General features: G+C 36.9%; 1 protein-coding gene across 1 annotated transcript in view; it reads left to right on the plus strand.

The window, feature by feature from the left end:
* LOC122815830 (kielin cysteine rich BMP regulator) overlaps positions 1 to 19,010 on the plus strand; it is a 2,917,372-nt gene that overhangs the window by 1,115,819 nt on the left and 1,782,543 nt on the right. Inside the window, exon 12 of the mRNA XM_044088633.1 lies at positions 4,272 to 4,365. Coding sequence (XP_043944568.1) covers positions 4,272 to 4,365 — 94 coding nt within the window. The remainder of the gene's footprint in view (positions 1 to 4,271; positions 4,366 to 19,010) is intronic.

Genomic DNA, 19,010 nt, shown 5'->3' on the forward strand with positions numbered 1-19,010 from the left:
CATCTAGGTTTGCCCATATATTGGGTAAAGATCACCCTTCTGAACATGAAAGTGAAGGCAAGAGTCCAGCTGGGGCCTCCTGTCAGTCTGCTTTAACTATCACATGTGATGGTGAAACCAATTTGGTTAAACAGGTTATAGAAAATGAGTGGAATAAGTTTGCAGCTTTATCAGATTTAAATGGTATATTTGATAAACCACTCAAATGTGTATACAAAAAAGGGTGAAATATTAAAAACATTTTAGAAGGAGGTTCACAGCACAACAACTATGGAATTTACAACAGTAACAAAAAAGGTACAAACAAATGTGGAAAGTGCAATCAATGTATGTACATACGGACTGGTGACACTTTACATTTAAAAAGTAGAAACATATATATAACAACCAGAGGGTATGCAAACTGTAATGCCACAGGTGTGGTATACATCGTTTTGTGTGGGGTATGTCACTCCTTCTACGTGGGTAAGACAGAAATAAGATTAAAACAAAAAATGCATGAACATGGATATGATTTAAGAAAGAAAAATGAGAATAATGCCCTCTACAAACATTCTCAGATATGTGAAAAAGCAGAATATCATTTTTTGTGATATAAGTGGTCCCTATAGACCCCAGGGGTGGGCCATGGGAGACTAGACTCAAGTACAGGGAATTATATTGGCAACTAGTTCTGGATGCTTATAATAGCTCAGGGCTAAATGACATGGTGTCCCTAAAACCTGTAATAAAGTTAAGATTTGCAAAATTGTAGTATTTTTCATGTATATATTATCTGCTGTATATTTACTGATTTTTTGATTTTTTTCATGTGGTTTGCAGTTTTCTCCACTAGATGGTGGCAGATCATTATTTTACATTATTTATTGTATTTTATACATTTTTTTAAAAAACATACTATTTAATAATGATTATTGATTTATTTATTTGTATTTATTCAATATATTGTATGCATTTTAACATGAACAGCATCAATATTGACATTTGAATGAATTGTATGTAATATTACGCAAACTGTATATGTATTCAAAACTAAGTCTCCTTGTAACTTGGAAACTAATTGATTTGTCCATTTAATTGGTCAATTTAAAAAGGAAAAGGTATTAAATGGGGTAATTAGAAAGTATATGCCTATCTGATGAAGTTCTTTGAGCTGAAAATGTAAGGGGAAGTGTTTTAATCTGCGTTAATGCTTATTGTGCTTGTGTGTTCATTTTATGGTGTTTCATGATTAAATTACTTATGTGTTGGATCTGCTGGTCTCCAGTGCTTATTTATGGTTTATTAGACTGAGAAAAGACCCTTTTGGAACATAGATACCTCACAATGTACACCTTTAAGCTGACAAACATAAAATATCTTGTCTTCCTTCTCAACCATTTAATAGTCCTCACCTCCAAACTACACATCTCTATTGTAGAATTGTGTCTACCTGTCCAGTCATCAAAGCAAGCCTTAAAGGTAGTCAAAGGAATACTTTGAACTGTAGAGTCAACTCATTCCATAGGCTGGGAATATATTGAGTGAGAAACCTAGCCCCCCCCCAGTGAATCTTGTTTATCTGTTGGTGTAGATTTAGGCCTCTAGCACACATGTTTTTTTAAATCACTGAGTTTATGAAGAAATAGAAATAGAAGGTTAAATAAGACTTTTGTCTTTCATCTATTGAACAGCAAGACCCTGGTCACTCTAGTAGGCTATTTGTATAAGGAGAGCTATGCTATATGCCATTCTGACAGGATAACCGAAGAGTGTGAGGGCTTTCATTTTCTTGGGTAGACATCTTTGGGGCCTTTGCAGGGGGCGTGTGTTTGATTTATGGCTCTGATAAGGGAAGAGTACAGTGGTAAGGTGACTTATTTGGACCTTGAAGACATCCTCTTGGAAATTAATTGGGCTAGATAAAAGGATTTTCTGGTTATTGTGGAATAGCAATGATCGAATGAGAGAGCTGTCCACATACATGCCTATGTCTACACTAAACTTTCATTTATAACATTTGAAGTGGAAGTACCTTTTTTTTGCCAAAGATTACTGTGCTACATTTTTTGCATTTAACTTGAGACTGTTTTCAGTACGCCAGGTATATGTACATTCTGACTTCTGCTGGAGCTGTTTAGTATCAGGGGATGAGTAGAAAACAGTTGACAGCTTGTAGTAATTAGCCAACTTGATCAGCTACACACTGCTGTGAGATACTGGCTTGGATATTTGTAAAATAAATGCAGAACAGAAGAGGGCATGACACCATTGTGTATGTGTCAGTGATAACAGCAGTTTTACATTTACGGGTACTGCTTTGAATGCTCCTTTAATCTAAAACGTAATACTCTTTTATTATCTGTAATTGAGTAATACGTTCTCGTCACAGGAAAAAGAAAATAAATTAGAAGCAACTGAACTGAAGGAATGCTGCTTGACATACTTTTAGGATTTCAAAGAGCATGTATGACCACAGTAACTTTTATCACAGCTGAATTTTACAAGTAAAATAAGTAAATGCAATTATTTAATATAAGAGACAGATAAACCCTGCTGGCCAGCCTAACACAGTTTTGTTTGAAAGATTATTAAATCAGTTACATATTTTGACACTCATTCACCCATTGCATGCAGCACATGAATAGACCCAAATATGTTTAAGGACTATATAGCCAAGTACTGTATCAGCCCCACCTTAACAAACTCATCCAGACCTCTTTTATGAACTTAAGCAAATTCTCTAAGTTAGAGACCAATGCTACTGTTTGCTTTACAGCAGTTTAGTGATGTCAAACAACATCTAGAAAAGCTGCCAAATATGAATAACCCCAAGCCATACTATGTTATGAATGAGTATATCAGAAATTTCAAAACCATTTAAACCTACATTTACAAAATCATTGACTACAATAACCTATCTCAAATAAATTAAGTATACCATTGGTAACCCCCTCTGTCCAGGGCTACCAGCCTGTTACAAGCATGTGTCTAGTCAAAAAATCTGAAAAAAACTCTTCACTTCTAAGGTAATAAACCACATTAGTAAGTATGAGCTGTTTCCTTAATTTCAGGATTAATTTAGCTGAACTATATCTGCAATATATTTTAAAGTGTTTTGTATACAGTAGGGCTATTAACTGACAAAGGAACATCCAGATCTGTACATAATCACCTGCTTATCCAAAACTTCATAGTCTGGAGATACAGCTTTAAAATGGGTTAGCAAAAAAAAAAAAACTACTTGTGTAAATTTCCGCCAAGACTCAGAGAAAACCTTCAGAAGTTTAAAACTCAGTCCCCAGTGCACCTAAAATATCTCAGCTCTGTCAGTGAACATTATTACCTGGCTAATTCGTCTTCTATCTTGGGCTCTCAAATATATATATATTTTCTCTGTTATTCTGTTCAGTATTGTAGACAATTATGGGCATGTCTCTGGTCATAACTAATTTTTATGTGCTGTGTTGTGTGATATATGCCAGTGGCATTTGTTATGCTTTAACATAAGAGTAGAACGTAGAGTGCTAGAACGTGCTCACCAAAGCTTTGTTAAGCAGCTTTCTTACTTCAGAAATGCACTTAACAAGGTTGCTGTTGTTCCATACTTGGAGTGTAATTGTGTATAATGCTCATTTGAAACTCTTTTAATACATTGTTAACATGTTCTGTCAAGACTCAGTTTAAATGCGCACTTTTCAGTTGGTATATGTTACTTTTATATATTCTGTTACCAAGCTGCACTTATATTAGTTTTATTTTGTGCTGCTCTACTACTTTGCATACTATTATGAGGTTAAAATGTGTTTTGTTTTGTAATACTATATGGGTGCTGCTTTTGAATACATGCTAAATAATTTTGTATTTATGTATAGCCTGTTAGGCTAAGTTGTAGTTGAAAAGGACTTGAAGGACCAGCTCACCTGCTTGCTTAACAAGTCAAGTCAGTTAGTAGATAGATAGCTAGATATATACATGCATACATACATACATACCCCATTTTAGAAGGACAAGGGTTAAAATGTATTGCCTGCTGTGCAGTGAATGTTTATTATTTAAGCTGGTGAGATAAATATATTGTGTGTATTCTAAACAGATCTTTAGTTTCTTTCGTTCTTCTATTCCTGCACAATAGTTTTGTGAGATGTATACCACTGCAGTGTCTTTCATTTTCCTGGATGAAATATTTTGCATCCCCTGTTATGAATGTTTCTTATGTAAGCAAGTGAGATAAATATATTGTACATGTTTTGAACAGATCATTAATGTCTCTGCTTCATCCATTCATGCAGAATAGTCTTGTGAGATGTACACCACTGCAGTGTCCTTCAGTTTCCTGTTCAAATCCCATTCAGAGACCCGGTCAGTGTTGTCCAACCTGTCCAGGTAAGTGAGTTCAAAAGAGCATTGTGGCTTAAATCTCTCAGTCTCATGAACCCAACAAGAAAAAAATCAGCCCAAAATATAACTAAAACAATAGATTTTAACAAATAATAGTACAGAAGAGTAAGTGCTATAGTATATTTCATGCTGTGTCAGTACATCTTAAATCTGTAAACAAGTTGTATTCGCAATTGCCAGTATACAATTTTTTTATGTATAATTACACAATTTCTGACTGCACTGTCATTTTGGGCTCTTCAGCAGTTCTTACATTCTTGACGCTGTATTATAGAGACAGAAAATCCCTAGTGGGATGATGGCTTGTTGAAGTTTTTCCCAAAGCCATGTAATCTGGGGAGAAGGGCGCCCCCCCCCCAAGATGTAGATAAAAATACATTAATTGCAGCATCTTTTATTATCTGATCACATTTTAAAGCATGTATCTATCAAGTTACTTCTGACTTCAACCTAGAACACTTCAATTATTTTCGAATCCCCTTCTTCTTCTATGAAAGAACAGATTGCATTAGGTGTTTGTTAGCTCACTGATACAGTAATCTTGTTTTTGCACAAAGATTATTATAGTAGCAGGTGGAAAACCAAGCACCATTGAGCAACCGTTCTCAAAATCCCCCTTTTAACTGTTTACCTTCTTTAGTATTTACATTTTCTTTTTATATCTGAACTGTTTTCTATGGCTTTCATTTTCATCTGTTTGCAGTTCTTTCTCAGTTATTCTGTACCTTTAATTGTACTTGAGTTTTCATGTTTTCTTTATTTCGTAGATGCCCTTTCATTTCTGCTATTTTATCTGCTTCCCATCTCCTTGGATTTTTCCTGATATTCCAGGTATTTTCCGCTTGCTTTTAATGTGACACCTTCTGTAACTGTGCTGCAGTACCTCATTACTTGGACTACAAAATTAATAAAATTTAGTGTGTGACCGTAGGTCTTTAGCATTGCGTAAGTTGTGATAACATAATTATTGAACTTGGGAATCTCAAAACTTAAAACTTTCTGCATTGCTGTGCATCACTTGTTCATTGATGAATTCAGTGCTTTAGACATGCAGAATGTGATAATTAATAAACAGAAAAGCTATACAACGCTTGCATTGCTGTTAGCTTTTGTTTAAATCAAAGACCAGACTTTTCATAACCTGATCAGGGAAGATTATTTAGTTCCCAGCAGTAGGAGTTTTCTCTCTAAGGTTGGTTCCCTTTCTGTATTTGAGTTCTAGCTAATGACTGACCAGAAATGCTAGTATTGCTGAAGGCTGATTAACAGCCAAGCACATAATGACACAAAATCATTTTTAGTGACTCCTTGTCTGCTCATCCTTTTGATGTTACAGTACTGGAGAGGTCCAGGCTAGTTGTGTTAAACTAGCTATCAGTAACAGGAAATTCCACCAGAAGTGGTGTTTCAGATATCTTGCATGATCACACCTGTTATCCTGTAAAGTGATTTTAGTGGTAAATGCCTCACCTTGCTGCTAGTATGGAACTGTTCTAATACTTCATGGAGGTGGTATTTTTGAAGAGCAGCCGTCATCTAAAAACATGCTCTGGAAAATTTAAAGAATTTTTGAGGAAGAGAAAGAACACTAGCATTACAAAGCAGATTGTTCAAGAAACTTCTACACTGTATTTTCAGAGATTCTACATGTTTGCACTTATCCTTTCATTTCAGGTTTCTGCATTGAAAAAGACTGTCTTCTCACTGTAGGAGCATGTTGCCTTTTAATTATTTAGTGAATGAATTCTGCACAGCAGTTGGCTATGCTACAGTTCTCTAGACTGAGGAGTATCTGAGGTGTGCTTTTTGGGGTGTGAGTATGTGCTCTTTGCATATAAGATATGAATCACATATTCTAAGGGATTGTATGACTTCTTATTCAATTGAAATCAGAGTTTAATTCGGGTCTCAATTTATTCCTGTGAAAATCTGAAAATAATCACAATAAAAGTATAAAACAACTACCCTAATTTGTGAAATAGGCAGCAAAATAAAAAAGAGAAACAGGCAAAGCAACATAGAATTGCTTACTGTAGTAAGTACCTTGCTTTGACATTTAAAACGGACTTCAAATCAATTACAAACTCAAAGATGTAACAAACAGCACCAAAAAGACAATCGCATGATGAACATCACCAGATGAGTTAGCTATGCGATTAAATATAAATTAATTTTTGTAAAAGTATTTGTCTTTGAATGGAGTTGATGCTATTCTAAGTAAACTGACACTATTTTGCAATATTCAGAAAATGTGTAAACTTACAGAAATGCATTCCTTTACACTTACATTTTGGCTTCATTAATCAGCTGTTGTTACCTATGTCGTAATACAAACCAAAAACTAATAACAAAAAAACATCAACATCATGAGTGCAGGAGTGTTAACCAGATACAAAATAAAAGAAAATGAAAACTCACAAATGACTATTAGTATCAGCAACCACTAGTTTAATGCAAATGTTAAGTGGATTTGTTCCATAAAATTGGAACTTCAGAACTAACTGTCCCATGAAACACTTCCTTATATGAACTCAGATTTAAAATGACAGTGCATATTTATGACAATTCATTAAACACATCAATATAAATTATTTTAAAAAGTATATCTAACATGATTATATATGGGTTCCCTACATTAGACCGAAAGCTCAGAAGATCAACAATCACATCACCGATGCCAGAAGACCAACAGAGCAGATAACTGACAACTTGTAATTCTGACAGCAAAAACACCAACATGGGAAACATGTGAGCTCGACTCAGTAAGTGTCCGATAGTGAGGGATTTAGGGTTAGGGTGTGGGTAAGGTGAGTGTGTGATAGTGAGGGACTTAGGGTTAGGGTGCGGGTAAGGTAAGTGTGCGATAGTGAGGGATTTAGGGATAGGGTACAGTTAAGGTGTGTGTGCGATAGTGAGGGATTTAGGGTTAGGGTGCATGTAAGGTAATTGTGCGATAGTGAGGGACTTAGGGTTAGGGTGCGGGTAAGGTAAGTGTGCGATAGTGAGGGACCTAAGGGTTAGGGGCGGATTAAGTGAGTTAGGGTTAGGGTGCGTGTAAGGTAAGTGTGCGATAGTGATGGACCTTAGGGTTAGGGTTTGGGTTAAGGGTAGTGCATAGATAGTTGTGTGTAAGGTGTAGTGTAAGTTTTTAGGTTGTTGGTGTGCTTTTGTTGTGTGTGTGTTGTGTGGAGCAGCAAACTTTTTGTTTTGTTAACTGTCAGGATTGTGGTTTGTCGGGCATGTGAACTTTCGTGTTTTTGCAGTTTCGTTCTTGTGGTGTCGGTGTTGTGGTTGTCAGTGTTGTGTACTGTCGGTTTAGTGTAGTAGACCCTTATATATGTATTCATATAAAACTGTTGTTAAAAACTTTTCTAATTTATAACTCATGCTAAACCAAACTAAAATAAATATATTCATAACAAAAATCCATATCATTTCTTAATTTTTAATCCAAACCATATACACGAATTTAATAGTACCTGATGTTTTACCTACAGTTTAGCTGCCTTTACTTTTGATACTGGAAGGACAGAAATAGTTTAATTTAATCCAGTCGGATTCATTACTTCCAGTCTAAGTTGCCATACCAGCTCTTTAAATTCAAGCCTAGCCTCCCATTCTTTACCCCTCAGATTACAAATAATTAAACCTGTAACCTACAAAATTTTCACACAGAATGTTCATACAAGGAATTCACAGTGTTACAGGATTTAATATTGTAAAGGTGGGCATATAGCCTTTTATGTAATACCTGTTATGTTTTCCCTATATAAAAATTGTGGCAGCTTAAGCAAATAGCTATATATACCACCCCTACTGTTTTTCAATTAACTTTCAGTAATTTTATTTTGCTCCATAATTTACTATTAAGAATCAGGGAATCCTCAGTTAAAATAAAAAACATTGCCTACAATCACCACACCTCCTTGTACCACAGACTAGGGTGTAATTTCCCTTGGAAATCTCATTATTACCCCTTTCAAGTAACTTTTTAATGTTTGTGCAGTTTTAAACACACATTTAGGCTGATGCCCCAATAAGTCAAACAATACTGGATTATACTTAAGAGTATTCCAATTATTCCAAACAATATATTTTTTTATTCCAGTTATTATACTCAACAACAAGTGCACATTGATAACACAGAGTATCGGGGTTATATAAAATCTTCACCCCATTCATTAGTTTCTGCATCCAATCCTATCCTTAAAAGTGGCTTATATTTTTCTCCCCACCCCACAAACACTTCATCCATAACTTCCCTGATGAAGTTTAATGGGTAACCCCTGTCAAAGAACATTCCATCTAATTTCTCAAATTCAACTTTTAAATCATCCTTGTCATACCTCTCAACCTGGAAACATCAAAAATCTGGACAAGGCCCATGAAAAATAGGTACAAATCTGTACGCTGATTAACATAAAATTTGCATACATGATTACGTAACCCCACCCACTCCAATGGAATTGTGGGATATCAACTTTCAAACGCAAACTGAACAACAGACAACCAAAATATGGCACCAGGCCAGAGTCCCCCTGCAGACATTCCAATGCCCCATTAACTGGCTATTTCACACCATTTACCATAAACACTAATGTGTGCCTGCTTACTGCTTTACTTCTACAATGATTATTTGGATTTTATTTTGCACTCTGCCACAGGAAAGTGTGTTCTGTGAGAGGACCATTCCAACCATCCTGTCTCCTTGGCGTTCTTAAACCTGTTGACTCTTGAGATACTTATCCCTTATGTTAATCTGACTTTATTTTCCATCCTGGATTACCATGACTAAGCCCAAGACTAGCCCTAGAAACAAAATCACACTGGTGACATCCCAAATTAAACAGGATGTACAACAGATGTACAACAAAAGGGGAAAAATGGCAGAAATCAGCAGGCAACATAAGAACCTCGTACACCCCTCGAAGAATGAAGACAAGAGATAAGTCATAGGCCAAAGCAGCAGCACCTTGAACACATTGAACACACAGCTAAAGTTTAGAAAATATGAGGACTGAAGGTGTGAAATGTGAATCAAAAAGTGTTGTGCAATTCAAGAATGCATGAGACAGATATAAAGCAATTTTACAACTTTATATCTTAGTAGAACATGAATTAAAATAAAACTTTACTGGTCCATTTAAGCTGAGAAGTTCTACAGTCATGGAAATCTTACACAGATAAAATAGGGTGGAACAGCCTTCAGACTGCATAAAATAAACAGTATCAACTGTTAATTTAGGCCAGTTTTGCATAAGTATCCCAGCTGTGGTGACAGGATTGCCTATAATGATGAAGTGCTTACAAGAACTGAATGATCATTGCCACTTATGTTAATAAAAGTAAAATCTATGCTGCCTGAAACAATATGAAGCATGTGCATTGCTTATGGTTGGCTTGCTGCACTAACTACATAAGCATTAAAAAGCTTAAATTTTAGCATGTATAACTGCTAAAATCAAAAGGGCAGAGCAGATAATTTTTATGATTAGGGCCAAGTTCACAGTATCTTAGTCTTAATCATAAAAATAAAACATTACATTATTCAACGATTAGAACAAATCATTCAATGTGTAAAAATGCCCATTTTCTCTCTCTTAAATCTTGCATACAAAGCAAAAGGCACAAAAAGGCCACACACAAACCTTATGGGTGGGTGACCTTTATGGAGTCTGAGAAACAGACTCGGGCCTTGCTTCACCCTACAAAAATGCAAATAAACTAAGTGCTCATGACAGCCCAGTCAGCCCTAGATAAACACAGTGTGCATCACAGATCCTCCAACAACAAAAAGACACCAAATTCCTGAACAGCTGCATCATCACTTATGCATTGCCTAAATTATTCAACTTTTCTAAACTTCTTTAAAATGTCTTTACAGCTCAGTACGACTGAAACAAAGTAAAAAGAATTACTATCGTAAAACATCCAACAATGTCAAATTACTATCTCAGGACAACATCTAAGAACTAATCAAACTTTGAAGCAAGCTGTCTCTTGGGATTCAACAGATATGGCCAAGATAAGCATACACTTCAGACGCAAACATAAAGGGGAGGAGAAGAGAGAAGAGAGAATAAGGCTCAGACTTCCACATCCAAATGGAGACCTCTGAGAAAGGACATCATGAGTGCTAGTCAGTGGTCAGCCTGGCACTCTGGAGGGCTGGATGGTTCTTACTGAACTTGGAGGTGGAAAGAACCCATGCTGTTCACAGAAAAACAGCCACAAGAAGTATGGTTACCACACAACAATAGGTATAACCCTTTACTTAACATGAGCTGTGGATTCCAGCCTGGACATCTCAGTCTTGCCTTGAGTTTACAATACTCCAAACCATGTCTGTCCCATGGACAGAGAAGACATCTAGTACAAAGTGACTACATCAGGAATAACTTAAATCCCCTCCATTTTAACGAGGTTGTCAACCACCTTTATTACTGGATGTGACAGGATACCACAGCACACGTCTGAGACTTTCCATATTTCTGGGAGCACACTTCCTGTTTCAAAACACCTACATCCCAGTACTTCCTGGCAGCTGCATAATCATGGCAGATCATTTTTCCCTCTAGCATTCAAAAGAATGAACCCACTACTTCAAACAAACCTCATGGAACCTACCTCAACCTGAGACAGTCTGAATTTATTTCATAGAGTTCCACAAGCAAGAACATTAGAAAAAGGACAAGGACACCAATGATAAGAAAGTATGAAGCTCAAGGGTGTACCTGACATCCATGCAAAAACCAACACTTGGCACCCCTGCTATTCTTTGCAACTTTGTCTATGCACAGTCTATAAGATAGCTATCTTCCCTTATATAGTGGAGACTACCTTAATGTGTCATATCACACAGTATACCCTTAAGTTCTTCCGAGGTGCTAACCTGATCAACCTCATGAATTTGTTTCTCATTCAGGATTCTATAGACATGGACTTCAGGAAAAAATGCCATGGGAAGAAACTCAAACACCATTCAAATATCAGCAATCATGCAAAGGGACTTCAGACTGTGCACAGTTCATGAAGCCAACATCTTCCCAATTCTCCTGAAGAATACATAATCACATCAGATCACTATCCTCTGGGCTGACCCAATAGAACTCACCTACACCACATATAGATAGATTACTTCACAATTCCATCCTCGATATGTACTGATCCGCATTCTGCTTTAAACCAACAATTTCCAGCTTTGTTTAAAGGTGTAATCATTCTAATGTAACTTTCCAGCTATTGCTTCAACAACACAGTTCACTGGAGAGTCAATATGTATTAAAATTACAAGCAGTAGACTAACAAACCACCCTCCAGCTACAATAGACCAAGATAATGTTTATTAAAACTACTGCAGAATAGCAAAACTAAAAGTAATTACAGCAAAATGATTCTAAATCAGAGAAACCCTGCCACAAAACTTAAAACTTACAGAGGATACCAGCTAGGTGCCACCAACCTCAAGAGAAAAGTAATCGCGAGATAGAAGCGCCTCATTTCCCTTTTTCCCACTTACCTCAATCTCAAAGTCCGGCAACTGGAAGGCAGTCCTGAAGAGAGAAAAGTGGGAGATAGCGGGGACCTTCCACCACGACTAAATCTCTGCCACAGATACCCAACAGGAATCCTCAGACATTTTCTTCATGCCACAATGCATTGGGACCGCGTTAGCAGCTTTACACTTGGCCAACTACTCCCATGTTTACCCGCTCGCGCTGCCTGCTGCTTAGCGCTCGTTGTATTCCTGGTTCCTGCTTCCAGCCAGCTTGTAAAAAATAAAATGAGCATTACTGCCATTACGGTTGCTTGCATGCTGCTGTACTCCCGCTCGCAGCCAGCCGGAAAAAATGACGTGAGCTCCTTGAGCTCAATTCCGACTGGCTGGTAGCCCTGACGGCGCTGATGTCATCACGCACGTGATGACGTCAACTCTGACAGCGCGATTTAAAAAAATTAAGCAAAAAAAATCGGAAATGAAGGGGTGCCAATCGAGAATCGTGGCACCCCTTCATTTGGACCCCAAAACTCGGTAAATACTGAGTAATTCGGTATGGTTGGGAGGTTTGATCCTTGTTGTAAGTCATATGGGCTACCCTAACAGACTAACCCTTAATCAGACTTCTTTTTTGACTCATGGGGTGTAAGCTACTAAGGTAAAGATAAGAGTTGCTAAATGTTGGCTTTCTATAACGTTTTGAGATAACCCCCCTTTCATCTACAGTAACAAAGATGCCCAGATAATTAACTGCTTCACTACTAAAATTCCATGTAAATTTAAAATAAGAAGTACTAACATCTAAAAAAATGAAGAAATTCATTAATAATATTGTTCGACTCTTCCCACAAAATTGTCTAAAAATCTTAAAAATAATTTATAGTACTTGTAAAACTTGGACACAAAAATGACAGATCTTTCTCATGCTAGTAGGACCAAATTGAAAAATACTGGGGCACACACCACCCCCATAGTAACACCCTTAACCTGTTTATAAAATTCTCAACTGAAATAAAGTTATTGTCTAAAGCTATTTCTATCATGTCTCTAATAAGACATATATAAAAAGTTGCCAAAAGAAGACAACTAATTAAGTTCTCCAAAAATAAATTCAAACCCTCCTCTCTAAGGTTGGACGTAAAATGGTAAAAACAACATTGATAGTGGGAATACCCACCTAGTTAGACAATATATCTGTGGTTAATCTCCCCAGAAAGTCCCAAGAATATTTAAGAAGGTGGGTTCTAAGTGAGAGCAGTAGTTTATAGTGTCCATCAATTAAATTTGCAAGGGGGTGTGTAACTGAACCACTGGCAGCTACAATATGCCTACATTTTAAATTATTAACACCTTTATGAATTTTTGGTATACCAAAAATAATGGGAGCCAGTGGTTTCTACACCTTCAGAAAATGAAAAATGTCTTTTGAAATTCTCCCTTCCAAGAGCAAATCATGGAAAAGCATATCTATTTTGTGTTATGCAATATTAATCTCATTACGAGATACCTGTACATAGGTGAAAGAATCCTGTAAGATATTTAACATAGCAGCTGAATATAAATAGAATCCATAGTGACTAAACCACCTTCCTTATCTGGCTTCATAATTCTGATGGATTTCTCATTCCTAAGGGTGTTGAAAAACAACTTTAATGACTTGGTCAAATTATAATTCTTAAGTCCATTGTTAGCCGTAACTAAATTGTAATAATCATTAATACAAGCCCTGTCAAAGGCTTGTAAAACTTGATTCAGTGTAGGACTGAAAACACTTTTCCTTTTAAAGTTAATCTTAGCATCATTAAATGACTTGTTAGATTCATGATTATTAAATAAGGTTGCTAAATTTAATTTTCTAGTAAAAAGTAAAAAGTTCAAGAACAGAATCAACTAAATTAAAGGTGTGGGGGAGTGGTTGGGATGAATTTGAAACCTTTAGAGAATAAGGAAAAACATTCTGGTGTAACTGCGACTTGGCTGTGGTTAAAAATATTAAGTCCTTTGTGCGACATCATGATGCCATTCATGTCTATCTCTGCTCTTTCCTTCCCTTCCCCTTCCATTTTCACTTCCCCTTCGTAACATTGTGGTACTGATACTGGTTCTCTTGGGGAGTTGAAAGTCCACCCAATCCTGGTTCTGGTGGATAATGGGCCCATTCTGCTATCTGCTCAGACTTCCTTAAAATAAAAAAAATTGTGTTCGGCATTAAGATAAGACTATCACTTCCCTTAATGTCTAACTCTGTATTTGAAACTGGAGGCACGAACTGATATGACATGACAACTGACATGGCTCACCCATAAGATATATGAACTTCTTAAGGAGAAAAAAACAACTTACGGGATTAAGGACAAAGCAGCCCTAAATGTAGCAAGAGGTAATCTGAGGAGGGGTATATAGGAGGCTAAGAGGGAGTATGGCAGAGGTACAGAGCCACTTTGAAGACATGAAGGATGCAAGGTGACTATGGCAAGGCACACAGGAGATCACTGACTACAAAATCAGGTCAGCACAGTATGAGGACAGCATTGAATTCCTGGGCACTTTGAACAACTTCTTTGGTAGATTTGAGGAAAGAAACAATAGGTTGGCACTAAAGCTACCCACTGATGAGAAGGATGCAATACTCAGCCTCAGCACAGGAGGTAAGAAGTGAACTAAGGAGAATGAACCCCCGGAAGGCTGCTGTCCCTGACAACATACTGGGCAAAATGTTAAAAGGCTGTGCTGATCAACTATGCACAATGCTCAAGGAAATATTTAACACCTCTCTTGCCAAGGCAAAAGTACCCTCATGCTACAAGGAAGCTATCATCATCCCACTACCTAAGTGAACCATTCCTTCCACCCCTAATGACTACAGACCAGTCACTCTGACATCCACTGTTATGAAATGTTTTGACCGGCTGATCAAAAAGCATCTTTAATCATGCCTATCTCCTGATTTTGACCCACTGCATGTCGGTAGCACTACACATCTCCCTTGAGCATTTAGAGGGCAAAGACAACTATGTGAGGATGGCGTTCATAGACTTCAGCTTTCCAGTTAATACGGTGGTACAAATGCAACTGATAGAAAAACTGGTACATTTAGGAATCAGTAAACATCTTTGTAACTGGATCCTGGACTTCCTGATTGAGAGACCACAGAGTGTGTATTCAGGTAACAGCACATCAAAGTGCATCACGAATAACACAGGGGTTCCACAGGGATATGTTCTCAGCCCACTGTTATTCACCATCCTGACCCACGACTGCTATGCTAAGTACAAGTCCAACCATATCATCAAGTTTGCTGATGACACCACAGTCATGGGGCTCATCACAAAGGAGGATGAAAGGGTGTACAGAGAAGAGGTGGCATCCTTGATCAGTTGGTGTGAGGGCAACAACCCTGACCTGAATATAAGCAAGACCAAAGAGATTATCATCGACTTCAGGTAAAGGAAAACAAACCACCCAGTGCTCAGCATCAATGGTAAGAGTGTGGAGAGGGATAGGAGTATGAAATTCCTAGGTGTACACATATCAGAGGATCTCTCCTGGTCGGGAAACATCAGCCATCTTGTCAAGAAAGCGCACCGATACCTTCACTTTTTATGAAGACTGAAAAAAGCTACGCTTCCTTCTCATATTCTCTCCACCTTCTATAGAGGTGCAATAGAGAGCATCCTCACCTGCAGCTTCACAGTGTGGTATGGAAGCTGCACAGTTACAGAAAGGAAGGAGCAACAAAGAGTGGTGAGGGTTGCGGAAGGTAACAGGTTCCAGTCTTCCATCGATACAACATCTTTATTCTGCAAGAAGCATCCAAATGGTCTCAAAAATAATACAGGACAACACACGTCCTGCGCATGGAGTATTTAAGACTCTGGCATCAGGCAGGTGATATCGCAACATCCACTGCAGGACAACAAGATTCAGTAACAGTTTCTATCCTACAGTAATTAGACTTCTGAACTCCAGCACTAGTCCCAGGGGTCTGGAAACATAATAAGTCAATTTTTATTTATTTGTCACTATATACTTACATATATTCCAAGTAAGTGCAATGTTTATTTATTATATCCATAGTCAGTATTATTTAACTCACTCAAGTGCAATATTAGGCAAATAACTTAGGTATTTCTGTCTCTATTGTGTTTTTGTATTACTTTAAATAAGGTAGTTAATTTAAGTCAGGGGAGGATATTCTTTTCGTATATCAGTGTTGGTAAGTGTCCCTGCTCTTTCTTGCATGTATTGGGAGTGGTATTGTATTGTTTAGTTATATTTATTCCTCTACTTTTATGTGTTGTTTCACTTTCCTTTGTAATCTCAAGAATTGAGCCGATGCACGAAATTTAATTTAGTCTGCACATGTGCAGTTGTAAATGACAATAAAGTTTACTTTGACATTCATCTCTCACCTAATATTGATCACTATAATTAGCTTTAATGGGATAAGCATTATGCTCACTTTACTATTTAAGATCTCTGTTTAATTTTTAAAAAATTTTGTTTGTTTATTAATGTCACACTTCCTGTCTGTTATGGAAGAACATTATTATACGCAACTATGTATTTATCAAATAATAAATCATCATGAATAAAAAGACTGAGATTTGAATTTCCTTAATTTTATTGCTAATAATAATAGAATTATATTCAATGATTAAGTTAATCAATTCCATCCCATGTTAATAGAAGAGTTTCACAAATTCTCTATAGAAAACTTCTTTATGTTACAAACCATTTGTGAATTTAAACACTAGTAATCCTTTAGGAACATTTTTTTAATATATTCAAACAGGTATGCATTGTCCAACTGTAGGTTCCTAACTTTTTAACAGTTTCTTTTCAAGCAAAAATATATTGTCTCTCGAAGAATCAAAATGATCCATGTTACCAATTCTTAATAATAAATTAAGGATGAAAATAAAATTATTGAAATGTAATTGTAAAACAGTAGGGGTGGTATATATAGCTATTTGTTTACGCTGCCCCAGTTTTTATATAGGGAAAACAGAATGGGCATTACATAACAGGGTATAGGAGTACCTTTATGATATCAAATCCTGTAAAACTACTAATGCCTTGTATAAACATTCAGTGATATGTGAAACTTTTATAAGTTACAGGTTTGGTATACTTGATAAAGCTATTAGTAGCTGAGGGGTGGAGAATTTGAGGCTAGACTTGAATTTAAAGAGCTGCTATGGCAGCTTAGACTGGAAGCAATGAATCCTCCCTGATTAACTTATCCTTCCGTCATTAAAAGTAAAGGTAGCTAAATTGTAGGTAAATTGGCTATTATTAAATTTATGTACATGATTTTGATGAAAAATTAAGAATTTATCTGGATTTTTGTTATGAAAAGATTTTAGTATTTGGTTTAGCATATATTATAAATTAAAAAAGTTTTTTAAAACAACAGTTTTATATGAATATATAATTATATCATGCACACTTTTTAAAAGAATTTATATTGACGTATGTAATGAATTGCCATTAAATATGCACTGTCACTTTAAATCTGAGTTCATATAAGGAAGTATTTTGTGGGGACATTTAGTTCTGAAGAAGTTTTAGTTTATGTAATGAAAGCTCTTAACCTTTGCTTTAAACTATTGGTTGTTGGTGCTAATACTTAGTTGTGAGTTAGTACTCAACTGTGAGTTTTTATTTTCTTCTGTTTTGTATCTGGTTAGCACTCCTGCACTCATGACATTGGTGGTTATTACTGTCATAATGATGGCCAATTTTTCCCATCCAGCATGTGAGACATGAACATTGTTACACTCTTGGTTCAAAACTGCTTGTCTATCAAAGTGTAGTGGGTTATTACTCCATGCCATCTAGTAACACATTCATTTTGCATCATCAGCATGCTTCTTATTCCCTCTTAGGACAGTTTAGTTTTCTGGACTCAGCTAAAGTTATCATTTTTAACTGGGTAAACCTACTAGGCCCAAGTGTCCCCTTTCAGAGGTGTCCTGGGAGCACTCTGTAGTTAACTATCTTGATCAGAGTCACAAAGTGGGCAAATGGATGCTGAAGGAAGCAGGTCATGGTATTAATCCTCTGTGCAAAGTGCCAGCCAACTGCTTCTGGAATAGAACCCTTCTATTGCTCTACTGCAACACATTCACATAAGCTGTCTTGCAAGCACTGTATGTGGGGGGGGGGGTCTATATTACCATACCAAATGGTAATAAGGCCAAATGCCCATATGAGTGAAAATGCACGAGAACGAACTTGTGTTTTTTTGGGTCGCGGTACAGTGAGGATTGGAATATTTGTCCTTTCCTCACTGTAGTGTGACCTCGGAATTGGAATATATATTTAGTGGGGGGTGTGGGGGTGCAGCCCCCCACAATAGCAAGTTTGTTCTTGTACGTTTTCGCTCATATGAGTGTTCGGCATTATTACCATTCGATATAGTAATATAGACCATATGTGTGTGTGGGGGGGTATAACTGCTGTGGTGACAAACCGGACTTACAAATCAAAAGTTTGATGAAGATAAATGAAAAGGCACAGAGCTGGGGGCCAGGAGAGAGTTAGGGAAGAGAGGTGTGTTATGGTGGTATGTCTCAAGAGACTATGAAGAAGGGAATGATAAGAGATATTGACGTGGCTCTTAATATGAAAAAGTGGTCTGAAAAGTGGTCTGTGTTTTACAAGACGTGGTTAGGGAAAATAGCACTAGGAAGTACTAAAGTAATGAAGGAAATAAATGTAAGGTCAGAAGGTAACACGTGAGTGGAGGGATGTAACATTTTGGCATGGATAGTATAGGTTATTTGAGGACAAGAAGAGTCCCAAGGCGAAGGTAAGAAGGAAGGTAGTAAAGAGGATACCATTTAGCATAACAAAATAGCATAACTGAATAAACAAGTATTTTAACATTAAATCACTTTTACAGTAGCCTAAGCTAATAGGTTATATCCTGCCAAGCATATGATCAATCTGATAGTTTTTCAAAGCTTAAGGGCACCTACCATGTGCCTAAGCTGCTAGGAGCTCAGTCAGAGCTTCATATAAAAGGCAATTATCTACTCAGCCTTTTCAGACCCATTAGCCAACCATCAGTACTTTAAAACCCTGAGAAGGAGCGCACTTCAGCAGCATGAAAGCTCTGAAGTTT

The sequence above is a fragment of the Protopterus annectens genome, chromosome 11.part0 (assembly GCF_019279795.1).
Source record: "Protopterus annectens isolate FY-2018-M chromosome 11.part0, PAN1.0, whole genome shotgun sequence".
Taxonomy (NCBI): domain Eukaryota; kingdom Metazoa; phylum Chordata; order Ceratodontiformes; family Protopteridae; genus Protopterus; species Protopterus annectens.